The sequence below is a fragment of the Amia ocellicauda genome, chromosome 10, assembly GCF_036373705.1.
Source record: "Amia ocellicauda isolate fAmiCal2 chromosome 10, fAmiCal2.hap1, whole genome shotgun sequence".
NCBI classification, from domain to species: Eukaryota; Metazoa; Chordata; class Actinopteri; order Amiiformes; family Amiidae; genus Amia; species Amia ocellicauda.
The window spans coordinates 15,554,713-15,574,589 of NC_089859.1; the positions used below are offsets into that span (position 1 = coordinate 15,554,713).

The 19,877-nt window shown below is 44.9% G+C and overlaps 1 protein-coding gene across 2 annotated transcripts; it reads right to left on the reverse strand.

Annotated features, from left to right (window-relative positions):
• Positions 1 to 137: 137 nt before the first annotated feature.
• fhl1a (four and a half LIM domains 1a) lies at positions 138 to 18,272 on the reverse strand. 2 transcript variants are annotated; one of them, XM_066715196.1, is made up of 6 exons: positions 18,149 to 18,272; positions 3,343 to 3,524; positions 2,833 to 3,007; positions 2,513 to 2,682; positions 1,763 to 1,949; positions 138 to 1,509 (listed from the first exon to the last, which is right to left on the reverse strand). In XM_066715196.1, exons 2-6 carry the CDS (start codon positions 3,496 to 3,498, stop codon positions 1,355 to 1,357), a joined length of 843 nt encoding a protein of 280 aa, XP_066571293.1. In that variant the 5' UTR covers positions 3,499 to 3,524; positions 18,149 to 18,272; the 3' UTR covers positions 138 to 1,354. The 2 variants fall into 2 exon arrangements, with proteins under 2 accessions (XP_066571293.1, XP_066571292.1); XM_066715195.1 differs by lacking the exon at positions 18,149 to 18,272 and adding an exon at positions 6,867 to 7,033.
• Positions 18,273 to 19,877: the final 1,605 nt, after the last annotated feature.

Sequence of the window (19,877 nt, forward strand, 5' to 3'; positions counted from 1 at the left end):
TTTTCTTCAGTTTAAGGAAACAGTCTTGCTGTGGTGTGGTGTTTTTAATCCAGACACAAAACTATGTCTTTGTCCAACCCAAGACAAAGGGGCCTGCTGTATTTCTCTAACCCATACATGTACAAAAATGGATGCAAGAGTGTTAATTTTCCTTTATTTATTCTTCCAATGTTACAGCGGGTATGATTTCACTCCACAAGTCTGTTTGCTAATTTCTTTTTTCAGTTTAAACAATTCCAGCACAAAGCAACATATGTGATTAGACGACTAGCAAAGTAACTTTCAGCGCAAAGTTACGTGTGCAACATATCCTATGGAAAAATAAAATAACACCCAAAGCCAAAAATCACCTATACCAGAAAACACATCCTTTCACAATATTCAGGCACGGTTTCTGTATTGAGCAGTTAAATTGCATTCACAAGACATTCATATTTTAGTACACGCTGTCTATTGAGGCTTGCAAAACATTTAATTTTAGCACTGAGAGACAAAGCAAGCTGTCATGGAGTTTGTATTTACCTGGAGGCAAAGCGTGAAAGGTCTCCAACTAATCATATATTGCATTGACCCAGGTAAAGCCAAACACACATTTCAAAGCCATAGGATGTCAGCAGCAGATATAACTTGGCACACTGGCTTGAAACCGCTTTTAAACTTGGTGAAAGGTGCAAAAGCATCAATGGTTACTAAAAAATTACATTGCAAGTCACACCATATTTGCCCATTATTTAGTCAACACACAGATACAATGCTGAATTGAATACAAATGCTTGATAACTAAAGTTGTTAGTTAATATGCTGCTTTTTTGTTGTTTTTCTTTGCAAACCATTATATGTGCTGTATTAATAGTCAAAGCCATCTCACGAGGCTCAAACCCACAGGAGTCTCGGGATAATAATAAATCTTCAAATATCACCTTTGGCAAAGCACTGAATATTGAGCATGCGGAAACAAACAAGTCACAAAGTTACCGGAAGGTATAATGAAGAGGTGAAAGTGTAAGATGACATTAGAATTGAATGTAACTGCACAATGGTTCACTGCCTCAGACTGCGCTGCAACTGGAAAGAGATTCTCTGCTTCAGGTTTTTTCCCCATTTAAAAAATCTGATTGAATTCACTCAATGTCCTTCTGTCTAATCTTTTGTTACTGTAAAAAAGGTAATATTATCCTCCCAACCTTCAGAAGGCCCTTTTCCACTTCTCTCAGTTGCAGCTTCCAAAGTTGTGACCCACTGCGCTTTTTGTTTTGTTTATTACCCTTCCAAAAGTAGTTAAAAGAGAAAGAGATAGACTTCATGCCACTGCCTTCCTTGGGCCTGAGCGAGGGCGTGCTGGAGCCCGCTCCCCTCACAGTTTCTTGGCGCAGTCGGGGCAGTAGATGTTCTCGCTGTGCACCACAAAGCGCTTGTTGGCCAGAGACAGGGAGCACTTCTTGCAGGTGAAGCAGTACTCATGCCAGGAGTTGCCCTCGTAGTTGACCACGTTAGTCCCTCTCCCAAACCCTGAGGACAGGACAGAAAGGGATGGAGTGAAAACATGGACACACGGGAAAGTCCATGACGGACAGGATCATGCAGCTGTGTGAAAAATACATGAAGGGAATGGACTAATTATACACTTAACCCATCTGCATAATAAATGTGGATTCAACTTGCCTCCTTTAGAATTTATGACATGTAAACGTAAATCGATAACAATTCTGAAAGAACTAATTCTGCATTGCCCCTGTCCTCTCTGCTCCTCTCCTCTGCTCACCAGTGATGGGGTTCTGGCAGCCAGAGCACTTCTTGGCGACACTCGTCTTGTAGCAGTCCACGCAGTACACGTTCTCCTCGTGGGAGGTGAAGCGCTGGCCGGCCAGGGGCTTCCTGCAGGTGTTGCAGACGAAGCACTCGGAGTGCCAGGGCTGGTCCTGGTAGTTGATCCCACCTGAGGTGATGGCCTGAACACAACACAATGTCAGCATCCTCATCATCAAGCACAGTTAATGGGCAGCTCAAAATGTTGTTAAAACCATGAAACCACATATTAATTCAATATAAAGTAAACCATTAGAAACCATAAACAAATGTAATACATTAAAGATATTTTATGATGAAAAGATCAGTTTATACTGTGGGCAGCAGCAGTACCGTGCACAGACATTTTGGGGAGCAGGGGCTCAACCCAAAGAAACGGCACCCTGTCTTGGCAAAGTGTGGTCCGGGGGGGGCAGAGGGGGGTGCCTGGGATAAAGGGCACTTTTTGTGTCTAAGGGAAAAAGGGCAGGGTCTCAAGCACCACCTGGGGTCTATCTGTTCATGTGCCTGGGCAGCAGTGTGGAGTAGTGCTTAGGCCTCTGGACTCTGGGGTTATGGGTTCAATCCCAGGATGCTGCTGCTGTACCCTTGGGCAAGGTACTGTACCTAGATTGCTCCAGTAAAAAACAGCTGTATAAATGGGTAAATGTATGTAAACATTTTGATATACTGAATAATGGCAAGGCAGCGCTGTCCCTCTCTGTACCTGCTTGCAGTGGACGCAATGCTTGGCAAACTTCTTCTCGTGGCAGGGTCCGCAGTAGATGTCATCCCCCTTGGTCAGGAAGCTCTGCGATTTGATTGGCTGCTTGCACTGAAAGCAGGTGAAGCACTCCTCATGCCAGACGTTGTGCTTGTACTCCACGTTCTGGGAGCCTGCCAGGAGCACACACAGCCACCTGGGGTCAGCAACCACACCGCAACACGCAGCACGCAAACACAGACGACTAAAGCACTTTCACACAGCTACCACATAGGTGTGTTTACACGTATGAGTGTGCCAGTGTGTGTATCGGGTGGGCGCACCTGGCAGGACAGGTTTGTAGCAGCCATGGCAGCGGGGAGAGTCCTCTCGGGAGCTGCACTTGCCACACAGGATCTTGTCATCTTTGGTGCTGAAGGACTCGCTGGCCAGGGGCTTGTAACACTTGGCACAACGGAAGCAGTCCTCATGCCAGTAGCGGTTCTTGTGGTGCAGCTCCTGTAGACAGAGAGAGATGGAGAGATGGATGGAGAATAGTGGCAGCATCGAGACACCGCACACACAGTACAAACGCCTGCAGCCTTACAGGCCAATGATAACAGAATAATTCATTCAGACTGACCAATCAAACAAACAGACAGACAGACAGACATCACAGAGACGGGCTGGTATTGTGGACATGGCAGCGGGGCAGAAGAACTATAAGAGTCTGAACAGCAGAGAGGAAACCAGATCACACCAACACCCACATGGAAAGACAGACAGACAGACACAGCGGACGGAGATGCTTGGACAGATATACAGCCCTGCTGCCCTGGCCCCGCCCCACACACCTTGGAGTCGGAGCCGATTGGCCGGCGGCACTCGGCACAGGTGTTGGCACACAGCTTGTCGAAGCAGCGCACACAGCAGTGCTTGTCGTCCTTCTTGATGTACTTCTTGCCGTGCAGGGAGTCCCGGCAGTAGAAGCAGTCGAATCGGTCCGTCATGGTGGCCGTCGCGTAGCTCCGCGGCCCTGCCAGGGGGCATCGCCACAGGCTATCATTGCTATCCATTTATTCACAGGTTTGTCTGATGGCTACAGTAGTAGTAAGGGGGGTGCAGTGGCGGACAGGGGAAGCATATTGCGGTTGCGCACAGGCCTGAATCCCACTGTTCAGCCATTTGTGATTTTTCTCTGAAACACATTGGCACACTGAGGATGACAAGTGTCCCAATTGCTGAGGTGTTTTGAAATCAATAGATCCAGTTGGTGAATGATGTACTGGAGAGTATAAACAGCATTTGTTTAGCACAGTCGCTTACATGTGTTAGTTTTTCACATGATGATCATTTACTCTATTTCCAGTTGTGCACCTATTCAGATTTAAAAATCCATTGTATGGTAAGTACAAAAAGAAGGGAAATGTTACACGTGCTTTTGTTGTTTCACCACTAGAGGGCACTGTAGCTGTACTTTTACTCAGTTTAATTGTAACTGCAAAACAAACAAAAAAGGTACTGCTGGACAGAAGTCCCAGAGAAGGTTTCCCCCCTGGACTGTCAGAAGACAGTGTTGTGTGGTACTGTAAGAGAGTCTAGCAACAGTCCCAGATTAACTCTTAACCGCCGAGCAAATCAAGTCAAGCATGTTCAAGCCTGTCTTCTCCAAATAAGACATCAGCATGTAATCTATTATTTTATTATTTAGCTAAACCTTTGATCCCAGGTAAATTACAAAAGCCCAGACATACATATATACATAAATACATACATGTACACATACACAGTCACTAAACAACAGGGCTTTGTAGGAGTTCTAGAACATGTCTGAGGGAGCAAAGCACTTTGGAAACCAGATCTAAACACTCTTACTTTCGTAGACAAAAGGAGACACATTAGAAAGAGGAAAGTAGTGAAAATATTTTTACAGCGACCTACATTCAAAATGATATTGATTAATTAATACGTAAAGGACCAGGTGATGATCTGGAGAAGATTCAGCACAGACACAGCACTGATCATACAACCAGAGGCAGAACATAGAGAGAAAGAACAGTGTGTTGGAGACACAGACACAGAGGCAGTCTTCAGATCGCCACTGCCACCCAGCTCTCAGTTTGGCTTCAGTTACCCCTCCCGCTTAAATGGGCCACACCTGACACGATGGGGACAGACCTCCGCAGCACTGCAACGTGGCTCTATCTGCTAGGACCGAAACACTGGCTCCATTCTGAGCAGCCGGCTGGACAGGGGAGAGCTGCTCCGGCAAAAAGTAGCTCCATTTCAACTCCTTCTCCTTCCTGTGTTCCCCAGCGGTAATCAAACACAGCCCAGCCAAGCTGCACCACACAGCTAACTGGGTCAGACCACTGCAAAGCAGCCCACAAAACACGAACAGATGTCTCTCAAACACAGGACCTCAACGGCCTGGGGTTTCAGTGATGTCATTATCTTGGTTTGCTGGAAAAGTACGGCAGATTTTTAGAGAGTTAAAGCTCTCTGGGCTTTAACATATAATTCATTGTGCTATAACCACCACTCAGCCTGAGCAGCACCTGGTCTCGCAAGCCACAGCTCCAGGGGAACTATGGAAGCAAATATTTCATGCCATTAAGATCCACTGGAAGAGGTCACTGGAGCCTGGAGCACCTGTTTTCATTAGTGGGGGAACTGGAACCAGCATACCCAGGACGGTGTTTAAACCCCTACCTCTCGATGACTAATCCTGACGCCCCCACACAGCTGCAGGATCATCCATACATCATGGGCCAGTCCAGTATTGGTCCTCCCAGCACAGGGTGCACAGACTCCCTGCCAACATCCTGCTTTGAAGAGCACACCTGCTGCTCAGTCATTACTGAAGAGCAGCAAATACCACACAGGCTCCAAGAGAGATGTCACCTAAAGCCTGTTCAGCCACACAGAGCCGAGACATTCGATACAAGGACGTTCTGGGGCTGTGACTCATGCAGCCCGCTGCCCTTTGACAAGAGGGCCGTCCTGGCCGTCAACTACGCCCTGCAGAGCGCTCCCCATCCAACGCATGAGAGGTGGGCAGCTACCAACATGGAAGGTGTGAGAAGAGCAGGATTCTCTCTCATCTTTCTCTCTCAACTTCATACTCTCCACTTATCTTTGAGACTGGAAAGGAGTGGAGTGATGGACATAGTGAAGTCTGCCGATTTCTTAGAAATCTTGAGTGTACAGGAGAAATTTTCCAGTCCACAATCCCGAGAGCTGCCGTAGCTTAAACAGGGAGCGCGTAAATACTTGGAATCTGACAGCTGGCCTCTGGAAATTAACAGGAATTTGGCTGCACAGGGAGGTGGGGTGGAGGGGAGTGGTGTCGGGATCAACAGCTCACCATTTCACTACAGGGATAACTCAGTCAGAGATCTGCAAAGGTCACAGTTAGTTACAGAGAGGGAGAGGGAGAGAGAGGGAGAGAGAGACGTCCTGTATCCCAAAAGCCACAAAACAGAGAGAATATTAGGAATTCTGCAAGCTTTATCCGAGACCCAGCGAGTGACAAAGAGGACTCTGCAGGAGAGATGAACTCAGTACACAGGACAAGGTACAACAAACATGGCTGGCAGTTTCTTATATCACAGCAAATCAATACAGGAACGAGGAAAGAAGAGCTTTAGAATACACACTCACTGTCTATCAAATCCTACAACAAGCAAGATGATGAACTACTCAGATATCAATGGAGCTAATAATACAGAGTATCAACTCACTGCTGGTCTCCTTCACACCAAACATAAAAGATCAAACATCTTCTAAAACAATACAGATCCTCATCACCCCATTCCTACTGAAACACTGTAGGTTAGATAACGAATTACTCAGTGATTATCTCTGCTAGCTTATCTTTCATGCAAACAAGTAAAAACATTACTGGTGTGACACAGTAAGCATGACAAGAAAGCCCACCCTGGAGTAGATCATTCTGAATACATGACACATACAGTTTACATGGGTTTACAGTCAGAACAGAGTACAGTGTGTACTTGAGTTTCAGTCAGAGCCATTACTGGCTATGTCTGTCTTGTGCTGCACAAATACAGAACACATTCAGTTCTACTAACATCCATACAGTATCCCAAATTAAGTGATGCTGTGAATGGATTGTGTGGGTTCCCCCACCACCACCACCCCCAGTCAGAACATTCAAACCAGACCCAGAAGCTTAAGATCATAATGCTGAGTCTCTGGGTTCTGAACAGCTCTGCACAGCGCTCGGAGGACACAAGCAAGCCACAGCCCAGCGCCATGTCTGCACCACCAGAGTGTCACAACCTGGTAAGGGTGTGTAAGAAGGCGGTGTGGTGGCGTCACCAGCGAACAAACTGCAATTAATGAACCACCGTACCTGAGTGCTTGTAGAAAGCCATGACTAGGTCCTGCTGAGAGCGCAATCAGATCAGGCAGAGGGTCCACACAGAGAGAGGGAGCAGAAAGAGGGATAGACAGCGACAGAGAGAAAGAGAGACAGAGTGTCCTCCTTAAGCCGGGTGCTGGACAACTGTGGACTCGCACACCTCTTGGGGAGGGGTATTAATACTTCTCCACCCCACACCCCCCTTCCTCAATCCCAATTTACAAATCAGCCAGTAAACAATTCACACCATTTTAGGATATAGAGCAAAAGAATAGGGCGTAGGGGAGAGAGAGATAGAGGGAGGGGAAGAGAGAGAGAGATAGAGGGAGGGGAAGACTGGCCAGTTACCTTTGGCATTACTGCAGAGAGAGAGAGAGAGAGAGAGAGAGAGAGAGAGAGAAAAAAAGGAAAGTCAGTTGGATTGTAGGAATTACGGAAGTGACCGGAGCAATCCCAGTACTCCTGACATTTCACTGGGATTAATTAGAGAACTCCCAGATGAAGTGGACTTCAATTTGCCGGAATTGAGAAGCCTGCCACTGTAGTTGGCTCCGCCGAGCAAGTGTGATAGAGACTGCAGTCTTTCTCCTGTCAACAATGTTACAATGTGACAGCCTGTGACCGTGCTCCAGCCAAAAACGCATCATTGAAGCCAAGGATGGTTTTCATTCGCTTTGTTCTTTTGTTGTTTTTTGTGTTCCCCTAATAATAATAATTCCACACAACTTGACTAGATTTAAATGGAAAATGTACCCCCATCACCTTTGTGTCGCCTGCCTGTATTGTAGGGCATGCAAAGGAGGGAGGAGTCTGACTATTAACTGGCGGACATAGCCATATATGCCGCCAATATACTGGGGGAGAGGCAGTGAGCCAGAATTGAGTGTGTTTGGGTTGATTGCTTGTGTTGCATTAAAAAGACTTGTGCAATCTTGAGTTCTGTTTTTGCAACATACATATGTGGTCATAATTTAATGAGAAGGCAAAGTAAACAACTGTGTGTTTGTGTTTGTTTTGTGTAAGTGTGTGTTTTTCTTGTCTGTGTGTGCACATCTTCCTGTGTTGCTAGGGGGGGAGGTTGCTGATGACTTGTACAGGAAAGTATGTTTGTGTGAGTTGAGCCAAGGGTCCCTTGCCAAAAATCCAATTCAAGATCAAATATTTGGTACACTTCATTTTTCACCATGACATCTCTCCCAAACTTGACCGACCTCTCATAAAAATGTTACCTTCAAAGGAGTTACGCAGGCGCAATATTCAGTATACAGAGCCAAAACGCTGCTCTGATTCATGAGAAATTGGAAACTCAGAGACTGGAGAGAGAGGGAGAGAAGGAGACAGTATATATACAGAGAGACGGGTGAGAGAGATAAAGAGAGTGTGATGAACAAGATGACTGAAATAAAGGAAAGGGACATCAATTCCTTGAATGAAGATTAATTAATTACTCATTACCATATGTTCCATGACACAAATTGAGGCAATCTATGGTCCAATTAGATTTTCTTAGAATAAATAAATATAATACATGAATTTTGCAAATGTTTTCTCTAACATCTGGATGGATTAACTAATCAGATTTTTTGTTCAGCACGAATGGCCAGCCAGGCTGCCTTCCTGTCTGGTGGATCCACAGCCGGCCTTATCGCTGTTAAACCTTGTTACATGAGTCATTAAATGTTAATCCGTATTATATGATGTAGCAGAAGCCTTAAAAGTCAAGACCATTACTGCTTCCCACTCTGAGTCACTTTATCCATCTGTTCTCTCTCTCTCCCTCTCCGTCTCTCTCTCTATTCCTGCCATCAGTGCCAGATAAACCAGTCCGCACCAAGGTGAAAACCACTATATATCCAGCAACAGGCAAAGGCTAAAACTAAACTACATAAGAATATGGGGCAGGTACCCTAGTCCAAGATGCCAGTTTACATTATGTAGAAATTGCATGCCAATCCTTAAGCCGAGCTACATGTCCGAGCCCAGTATACCTCTACAGGCAGCAATTCCTGTCAGCACAGAAACCAGCCACAGAGAGCATATGCGGAAATAAAGTGCAACTGGGATCAGCAGGGAGACTGGGAGTCATTTTGCTTTGTATCAAGTGGGTGCATGGAAATCCAGCTAAACTGCTGGCCTGTCTTATCAGCATCTTTCTTCAAGAATAGCCTCAGAGCAGTGCAGGGATCCATAAGCCAATAGTAACCAAATGAGGCTCAGTGTTATCGGTTGTCCACTCATGTTTCTATGTAGAGAACGTTGAGTCAACAGCATAGAGACAATGGCACCATAATCCATGCCCCCACTCACTGACACTCCCTGTCAGCCACGACACACAGCTCTGTGAACTGGGGCTGGAAACACACTGTATTTTTAGACACTGGGAGCTGTCACCCAGCCAGGCTCTGGCAGTGTGGAGTGAGGCACACAAAACACAGAGGGAACACACAGGATATTCGCAAAACACAGAGACAGAGAGAGAGAGAGAGAGAGGTGGCAGGGAGGACATGAAGATGAAGAGATGAGAAAGGGAGAGAGGGAGGAGGAGGACAGCGCTCTGTAGTTAACCAGTAGAAAGGGTATACCAGAGGGAGTTTTTGTTGTTGTTGTTGAGGGAGACAAGGAGACGCAGAGGGAGAGAGAGGGACAGATGGAGAAAGGGAGAGGTGGAAAAAGGCATTCATTTTAATGGAACGTACATGGAGAGTGTCCCTCACTGGGAGTAACCAGTGTTTGGAGGGGGAGCAGCTTTCATTTGGGTTTCCTTGAAGAACCAGCAGAGCGATGGGTTCGCTATTCTGGGGGGTTCCTTAGCAGTGTGTTTGTGCCAGAGCTTCACACATTTCCAATATACTCACACAACCAGTCCAGAGAAGGATGACAGAACACCACTCTAAAGTAAGGCAGGGCCCAATCTTCCTTCCGATTGGCAAGAGCCAGGCGACCCAGAGTGCCATGCTCTCCTGGTTTTAACATTGCAAGTTCAGAGAAATGGAAAATAAAAAATGTAATACATAACTTAACAAAACAAAAAGTAAAAAGCATGATGAAGAAGATGAGTTGAAAATACCTCTTCCAGACCTCTTGCCTGGAAAGACCTCTTCCAAGCCCCCAGCTTGCTGAACAATAGCTGAATTGCTGAACAATAGCAGAAGAATGTGCTCTGTTTATCAGGCGTGGCTTCAGGCTGATCTCATTGCTGACAGAAATAGCCAGACAATGTGCCAACCACAGGAAAGACCCCAACCCCTCACCACCAGACAATACCAGCATGAAAGTAAAGATCTAGACGAGACACACCGGGTTAAAGGTTAAAAAAAAAAAGTTTGACTTTTTTTCTGAAGCCTTGAACTTTCAACCTGTGAGTTTAATCTGTCATAAATCAGGACAGAACGAAGGCGTCCACTTTCTCATGTTTTAGTGTCTGTGTAAAACTGTTCCTCCCAGAGGTTTTATTGCAATAACTGACAATGAAGCGTCAAGTAAAGCAGCATTGGGTGGTCCATTAGGCTCATACATCTGTCTGCCCATCTATCCGTTTGTCTGTTTGTGTTTGGTAGGCCCAAGAAGACATATGAGGGCAGACTGGGAGAGGCCATGCGATGAGAGTCTAGAAGATGCAGAAAGTCTCCACTCCTGCTCTGTATCTGGAAAATATCACAAACATCCTTAATAGCGCTGGAGCAGAGACTGGGTATTGATCTCTGACATTTGTTGATGCTGACTCACAGCCCCTTAGAAATAGAACCTATTCATAAACCTCTATACTCTCTTCATGATTATTTTTAAATGGGTCTCTGTTTCAGACCAGTCACGTATAGCACCAGGATAATGAGAACTTAAAAAAAACTGTAGGAAGACAAATTCTGTGGAAGCCAACAGAATCGGTCGGGGCCTCACAATTCTCAGTGTGAACATCTGGATTCCAGTTGTGCTCTGCAGCTGCCAGCACAAATAGTGGGGGAGCGGAGAGGCGGGCGAGTGAAGCCATCCGTGTTGGCGAGGACCTCGGTCTCAGCGGACGACACAGATGGCATGGCACAGGCCAGCTCCCCACTTCTGTCCTGCTCCTGCTCCCACTGTGAGGAAACATTTCCTCCTCTGTAGAATCTGCAGCCTGGGGCCACAATTCTGTATGGTACTTTGACCCCCAGGGCTTTGAAATACTGTGACAGCATGTGTGAACGAAACTGCGCAAAATGCATCCAGCAGGATAGGCCTGTGCACTTGTTGACATTGACTTCTGCTGGCCTAATGTATGTCCAAGGTTTCTTAACACTTCAATGAGAATGTCTTTGGTCAAGGGGAAAGTACAAAAGTAACAGACTACCCCCTAGTACAGGGGTAGCCAACGATGTTCCTGAAGTGCCACAATTGAATTGGTTCAATTAAGCAGTTAACGAGCTGGATAAAACAAAAACTTGCAGACCCTGCGGCTCTCCAGCACCAGGGTTAGCCACCCCTGCCCTAATACAATAATAGGCACGACAGAAGAAAAGACTACAACTGTGATCTGTAAACTACAGATCAAAGGCATGGGTTAAACTTCGCTCCCAGAAAGCACTGCCCAGAGTCGGTTCCAGGGAGGGTCAAAAATACAGTCTCTCTGACATGTGCCCTGCCGTTCATTTTCACCTCGTTAACACACAACCAAAGAGGATGCATTAATTAAGCACCTCGAAACAATATCAAAGTCCTGCCAGAGTGCAGTAGCTGGAGCCCAGTGGGATAATTGTAGCGCAAGTGTGGAAAAACTCCTTTGAAGGTTCAGCTTGCCTGAAGATAAATGATTCTCAAAGGTGAATTTCTGTGTTGTAGCCTGTTTCATTCCCCAATATCTCTCTCTCTCTCTCTCTCTCTCTCTCTCTCTCTCTCTCTCTCTCTCTCTCTCTCTCTCTCTCTCTCTCTCTCTCTCTCTCTCTCTCTCTCTCTCTCTCTCTCTCTCTCTCTCTCTCTCTCTCTCTCTCTCTCTCTCTCTCTCTCTCTCTCTCTCTCTCTCTCTCTCTCCTCCCCCCCCCCTCCGCCTCTGTCTCTCTACTGCAAGCACACTTCGGGTTGATACTTCTTGGGTGTTAAGTCTTTTCCCTAATGGACACTCCCCTCTGTGAATGCGTGACTCCCAGCGGCAATAAAAGATGAATAGGGGCCTAATTGGTCTGTGGTATGACATCATGGGGAAAGCAGCACCAGTGCAGGCGGTTACAGGACACACAAGACCAGGCCTGCAGCTCCCAGGGTCCACACTCAAAACCCCAGCCCAGTAACAACACAGAGCACGGTTTTCTTTGAAGCAGTCTGGGGTCTATGTGAAGGGCAGCACAAACATTAGCTTGATGCTGAAGAATGCGCTGGATGGGGGAGCGCTGAGTGACGGGCACGCTCACAGACAGCTGTTTAAACCAACACAGACAACAGATGCCACTCGCAGCCCTTGCAAGATGTACAGCCCATCCAGCAGCCCAGCATTAACAGAAATCAGCACTGGTTTTCAGCACAACGTTTCGATTTCTGTCTTCCTTATGGATTCTCTATTTGAAGCCTGAATGCCAAAGCTCCGCTATATAACAGCTGGCAACTTAGCTCACCAAGAAGTGAACCTACTCAACAGCTTATGGGGTCTGTAAATGCTTTTTTTGTGTTATGTATGCATTTATTTATTTCTCCATTTACTAATTCCTGATCCTACTTTGGGCCTGGTTGTATTTTTAGGATCTTCGCTCAGGTTCTGTTGCTCTTTCTCGTTGGGTGACCGTTGTCCCTGTCAGCTGCATTCCCCTTGTGTTAGGGAGCTATAAAAAACCAACTGACTCACAGCAACATAAAACAACAGGCCGCGGTCACCATGACAGCACTTACAGTACAAACACAGTGTCCACTGGGGGCCTCGGAGAACAGCTGTCCTCTACCTGTCTGCCTGCATAAACAGGACAACACAGAGAGCCGGCAAACAGACAGCGGCTGCAGTGTTGCAGAGGTGGTCATGACACAAAATGGTCTCTCCACCCTAAGCACTGTTCACCACATTTTTATTTTTATCCCGTTTCTCCAGTCGACACACTGGGCTTTGCTTTGTGGTGCTGTTCGAAGGACGAGGTTGACCACGAAAAGGGAGGCGTCCTGGTTGCAACTCTGTGGCAAAGGGGGGATGAGAGGGATTAAAGCATCGATATAGGACAAGTTGCAATTATTATTATTTTTTTTTTCATATTAGTTGCTGATGCAGTTTTCCTGCAGAGGTCAACCATCTGTTTTCCATTCATTCGCAACCCCCTACAACTCCCCCCCAGCAATTAAAGCATTAAAAATAAAAATAAAATAGCAGATTACGTAACAAGATCCAGTCCCTCTGGGGTTTGTTTGCTTGTTTATATTGAAGTTAAAAACATGTCAGCCTGGACCGGTGCTGCAGTTCACACACACACACACACACACACACAGGACACCTCCTGTACCAGGACAGTCAACTGACACGTTCAGTCTGTTTGGCGGCAGTGTTTTTACAGAGTCTGTATCTCCCTGCAGCCCAGAAGGGAGTGAAGGTCACTGGGCTGAGGGCTGGGTGAAAACACAAGGGCAGGGAAGGGCCGGCTCACACAGCCGCGACTCACGGGGACAAAGCTCGGAGGCGCTGCAGAAACTCAGGGGACACAGAATGCACTAGAACAGGAACACCGCTACAGCAGCCATATCTGTAACTTGCACAATGACAAGCCTTCCCCAGTCAGAGCTGCTCGACTGTGTCCCTACTGCTGCTACATCAATCCAATAAACTGAGTCCCCTGCCAGTTACAGAGCCCTGCACTGGGGAAAATGTCAGTCTAGATACAGCAGAAGCAACTGAGGGAATAAGTATCCCCCGACCTCAATTTCACACCCTCCTCATGCTGTCCAGTTCTGGTTCAGATACCCGGGACAAGGAATTGACAAAAGAATTTGCCCAATTATCCACTGAGCGACAAATTGGCCATTTAACTCCTGTACAATGGAGTGGGCCTGCAATGGAAAACAATTAAAGACAATTAAAAAATCGTTTAATGATGTATAATTATATACGAAAAATCATAGAAAAATAAATCAGGGCTTCACGCTGATTGCCCCGACTCAATAACAAAAGCCTGTCTGGACCTGGAGACGCTGGTCTGAAGTGTCTGGCGGTTTACGAGGGTTCTGTTACCCAGCACTCTCTGCTACCTCACTGCTTCGCCAAGTCCTGACTCATGGTCATGGCCGACCTCTCTGTCTGTCTTTCTGTCTGTCTGTCCAGCTCCTGTTCTCCCCAAAGCCTCACTCACAACCAGATGCATACTGTCCCTGACGCCTGAATATTCACAGCAGTGACAACATACTTTAAGCTTTTGTGGAAACCTTCAAAGCCTGCTCATAATCCCTGTCCAAGCTTACCTTGTATGGCTTTAACATGGCGTCAGTGTGTGCAATTACCACTTCAATAAAAAGAAAACTGATTGCCAATTTTCTCCATGTTCGGTCATGCTTACAAAAATGCTTAAACCAATTATTTTCTTTAACTGCGGTTCTCTGATTTGTTGCTAATGACCTAACCTCCAAGCTCCATTCGCTGTGAATTTTCAGTGGAATTCGACTGTGTTCACTTTAACATTCTTGCTCACAGACTTGCACAGCACAAGAAAAAGGTTCTGTTGTTTTTTTTTATATATTTTTCCTGTTGTTTTTTTCCAGAGGTAGATGGACAGAAGTTTCTATATTAATGAAGCAATTTGCGGTGGTGTCTCAACAGTGACCTGTGTTGCCTTATAGGTCAAGAGCTGGACATTTCTACTCATGGCGCTGTGAATTACTGCTACCTCTCACCTGCATTATAACACCTCACCTTTCCTCTAACCCAGCCATGCACAGGCAACCACCGAGCGGCCAGATCCTTCTGCCTGCCACCAGGTATATCAGCCAAGCCCACTGTTTACATCAAAGTGAGATGTTCATCATCTTTTCCATTCCAAACTCTTCCCCTGTTGCCATATAAAAAGCCTTTCATGTAAAGATAACATGGCAGTGTGTTTTTGCCTAATCTCTGCTTTCCCACACATACCTCCCTTGGGAAGCCGCCTCAGAAGATAAAAAGTAACAAGTGAGTTTTGGTTAAACCTACTCCCGTGAAAAAAAACACACAAACCAGACTCCCCTCCCTGTCCACAGTAGCTGAAAGGCCCTCTCCCATCCAGCTGAATGCAAAAGACAAGCGTGCAAGAAGATACGCAGCAGCCACAGCTCTGTCCAAAAGCCCCCATTACAGATATCCCACCCTCCCCTGCAGGGAAGACCCAGATTTTACAGAACTGGTCAAGCTGCTGACTGGGCCAAGGGAATCACTCCCCCTTGGGACCCAGCGGCGGCAGGCATTGTTGGTGCCGATTGGCCTCATGGGAGAATGGCTCTCTGACACGGTGTGAACTTGGCATGCCTGAGCTGGGGCCTGTGCAGGTGCAATTGTGGTGTTGCTAAGGAAGAATGACATCATGCGATTGGCTACCCACACAATAGAACTACAAGGCAATAAAAGCGTCCTGCGGGTTTGGGTGGGAATGCAGTGACCTCATATAATACTGTTAGGAATCGGGGGGGGCGGTTATTTAAAGATAAATTCCATTATGCACACCTACGCATGTTCTGCATTACCACCATACACTGGAAACACTCTGCAAGTTATATTTCACCGTTTGGTCGTTTTATAAAGCTCCCGTGACATGCCACTTTAATATGCACAGCAGGCCCAGGAATTAATGTGTTAAGTGAAACCAGATTGAGGGAGCACAGTTTCAGGTCTGGATGTGTGTGGAGGTCTGGTTTTTTTTTCAGTAGGGAAAATACAATAAAATTCACCCCTTTTTGCAGTCCCAGGCATTACAACACAGTCTGTAACATATTAATCTCCTGTCTGCCCTCCTCACTAAAACACAAATATTCTTGGGAGAGTTTCAGCCTTTCCCGACGGCCAAATTATGCTGTCCCGATTCCAATATCTCTCTTTCATTGGGATGGAAGGATTTACGATACATTACTAATTAAATGTAATTAAAGTGTGTGTGTGAGTATATATATATATATATATATATATATATATATATATATATATATATATATATATATATATATATATATACACACACATATACACACACATACATAATCAGTTGAAACGGTTGTGTTGTGTCTTTGGGAAGTTACTTACCACTGTTTTGTGTTTTTTTTTTTTTTTAGATTTTATTGAACAAAGTTAGCCACTGCCACACAAACACTGCAGATGGGGGCACCAAGAGGGGGCAGGGGGGCAGACGGGGGTTGGAGTTCCTGTCTGGGTGTTGGCACAGGGGCAATTGTGGAAAGAATGCAGATCCATAGAAAACAATACCACCCTGAGCTGGCCACAGCATTCCATCATGTCCACTAATATAACTACAGTTATAAAACAACGCCACAACAATAGCGACAAGGTTATTATTATTTAAAAAAACAACATGTGTTGGTCCTTCAGCATGTTTGTACTCAAGTGTGGGCGAGTTATCTTGTTCCATTAAGATTCCAGCACTCAGAGACACTTAACAACGTGTGTCATTGTTCTGTATGCAAGCTATGCTAATCCACTGGGGCTGGGGGCTTCTGCCAAGGGGGGCAGCCGCTTAGACCATAGCCACACTTGACAACAGCTATAACGGCACAACGCTGCATTATCACCGCACAGGGCACTACAACCAGAGTGCAGAGGTTAAAATAGCACCCGGACAGAGATGGGGAGGTAGAGGGACTGGGTGAGGAAGGCAAAGGTGAGAGGAAAAAGAGAGAGTGAAAGGAATAGGGTGAGAAAATAAAGGTGAGAAAGAGACTGAATAGACCAAACTAAACAAATATTATTATTATTATTATTATTATTATTATTATTATTATTATTATTATTAATAATAATAATAATAATAATAATAATAATAATAATAAATAATAATAATAATAATAATAATAATAATAATAATAAGTAACAATGCAATGTGCTGCCTGGTAAAGGGAAATGTCAGCACAACATCTGTATTATGTGGAGGGTGATTTGGTTTGGTTTACAGCTCTAAATAAAAACAATAAAACATATATTCATAAAACATATTATATATTCTGATTATTTTATTCTTTGCAGGAAAGTCTATTAAAGGTATTTGTTTATACAATATCAAGTCCCCTTAAATTGTTCTATTCTACTGATCTATTAACAAAATCTTCTGGATTTTGTTTGCATTCATTTGGACAGCTTTCTGGAGATTCTTCCACCAGAATACATAAACAAATAGATTCTGAAAGTAGCCATTTTAAATGTTTCTCCTTTAAAATTAAAAAGGCACAATAAAAACAAAATTATATATATATATATATATATATATATATATATATATATATATATATATATATATATACTTTGCAGTATTTTTCTCTTTCAAATGTACAAATTCGCACAATAAATGTGGAAAATAAAATGCACCGTACCTAAAACCCTTATAAAACATTCTACTTTCGAAACTAATGTATCTTTATTTTTATTTATTTATTTATTTATTTATTTATTTTTCTGAAACAGCAAGGCGTTTCAAGTATGCATGAGTAAAATGGGTATATCTCCAAAATATGACTGACATTAATTCAGCGCTTCCAGCACAGCACCCAATCGATATTTGAGAAGGGCATCGACGCCCAAAAAGGCAATATTTCTTGTAGACTAAATTCCTGTCTTGCATCTCCAATTCTAAGGTTTAACCATCTGCCTAAACACGAGCAAATACATTACAAATTCTGTTAGAACAAGACTTTGCACTTCAAGCTTCAAAAGCATTAGTTAAAGAATTATAAAGTATAACAACAAATAGGGGTCTATTTAAAGCAAACATATGACGACTTTTAGATCGCATTTTTCTTGGTAATATATGCTAGGAAGTCTGCACCAGTATATTTTCTGCGCTTCGTATCAAGCATAAAATAGACTGGGCTCTAATCCTGCAAAGCCCGATTATTTTTATCCTGGCCCACGATTGTGCGGTGGCATTTACTGGGCAGTACTAAAGAAGCGATTCCCTGTTGGGTGGCACTGTCCTGCGCCCATGCCACAGGTACAAGGTGGTGAAGGAGATGGGGGGGGAATACCTGTAGTAGTCTACACAGGATCAGTTGAAAGGCATAGGGCAGGAAAGACACCACTAAATATATTCAATAAGGCAATGAGAGATTATTTTTGTAAGGAAATTTGGCATTGCAAATAAACTTACCGAATGGCAGAAAAGTGTGTGCGCCCTGCGTCCCGTGTGCTGCGCAGTGTCTGCTGTGCTGCAGCTCCCAGCGCTGGCGTTTAATACGAGGGGGGGAGAAAAAAGTCCTCGCTGCTCAAGGCAGGATGTGATCCAAAAACCACTACATTCATATCAACAATGATCTCAACCAGGAATTTACGAGCTACATCACAGCCACTGGCCCTCTGCTTAAACAAATACCAGACGCCAAACATTCAGCGATAAAAGCGCTTGAGATGTCAATTTCATTGTCCAAGCCCAGCAGTGCAAACGCTCAAGTTCCTGAAAGAAGAGAGAAGTTTGACAATGACTGTTAACAAAAACAGCACCGAGCAATGAAAGTATATGAGCTGTAAGAAAGGGATATCAACACCACATCCATGTATTTTAATGTAGCTTGATTGGGGCTTTCCAACCCCCTCCAGGCGCCTAGAAAGGGTTTTGTTGCTTAAAATTAGACGCTTTAAAAGTTACTCAATTACTCACATTGGCAGAAAGAAAAAAAGATTTAAACTGTGCCATTAAAACAAAAATAGCATTGTTTAAATAGGCCTTGAGTGGCATATTTACATCTCACAAAGTTTCGCTGAAGTACCCTGAGTTTGTTTAACTAAGGATGTGGCTCTTGGACACACATTCACATTTAAAAGGGACTAAATCAAATCGAGAGTAAATAAGTGGGGCTGCTTGTGTGTGCCAGTGTAGGACTTGTTTAAATCAAGCCCTATATCCACCAGCTGTACTAGCTACCTCTACTCCTGGGTTTCAGGGGCTGGGTGGGGATGGGCTGTTTCCCTGGCCAGCACAGGACTGGTAGGGGAGACCTCTATGGAAAGCCAGGTGTAGCTGGATGGGGCATCGGAAGCCCTGTAGGGGGCGATCTTTCAGAGTCCAGACTCTAGACCAGTATCGGGACAGGGGGAGCTGTGCTGTAAGACTCCTGCACTGCACCAGGGCATTGACAGCTGGTGGTCATTAAATATCCCCATGTCACTATAGTAAAGAGTACCGCCTGGTATCCTGGTTAAAATTAATTACAATCTCTCCTCTGTTCCTGTAGCTTAACTGCCCTGGAAAGTAGCACCCTTACCATTTTCACCTCATCTACAATGCATAGCCAGACAGCTAGAGCAAGAGCAGCAGCCCCTCCAAAGTGGGGAGGAGCTTAAGCCGGGGATGGAGAGAGCGAGACCCCCCGACACACTTGTCAAGGGCTCAGAGATCTCCAAAGAGGAAACACACTAAATAAATGCAAAAATATTATTTCCATTTTTAAATCCTCCTGAGAACATACACGACGGGTGAGTGAAACAGCACAGTACAGTGGGGGATGATTTATAGTTTGCGGAGTTAATATGTCTAGTCTGTGTGTATTAGGTCCCCCCTTGGCCCTAAGTCTTTTCCCAACTGTGTTTATAAATATATATAAAAAGTATTGTTTTTCTAAATATGTACATTGCCAGAAAGCTGAGAATGCAGGACAGGACTCTATAGGAAGTATTGCGGAGTATCATTATTAATATCTTGCTCCCACCAAAGTCATTCCTCTTGGCCTGCAACCAGGGCTTTCAAAATGCCAGCCTGTCAGAGATAACCCGAAGGCGGTGGTGGTGGAGATGACAGCAGGGTTTAGCTCCAGCTCAGAAGTTTGACTGAGGTGGAAGCAGTGCAGTTCTGTCGTGTTCCTCGACCATGGTGGGATTTGGAT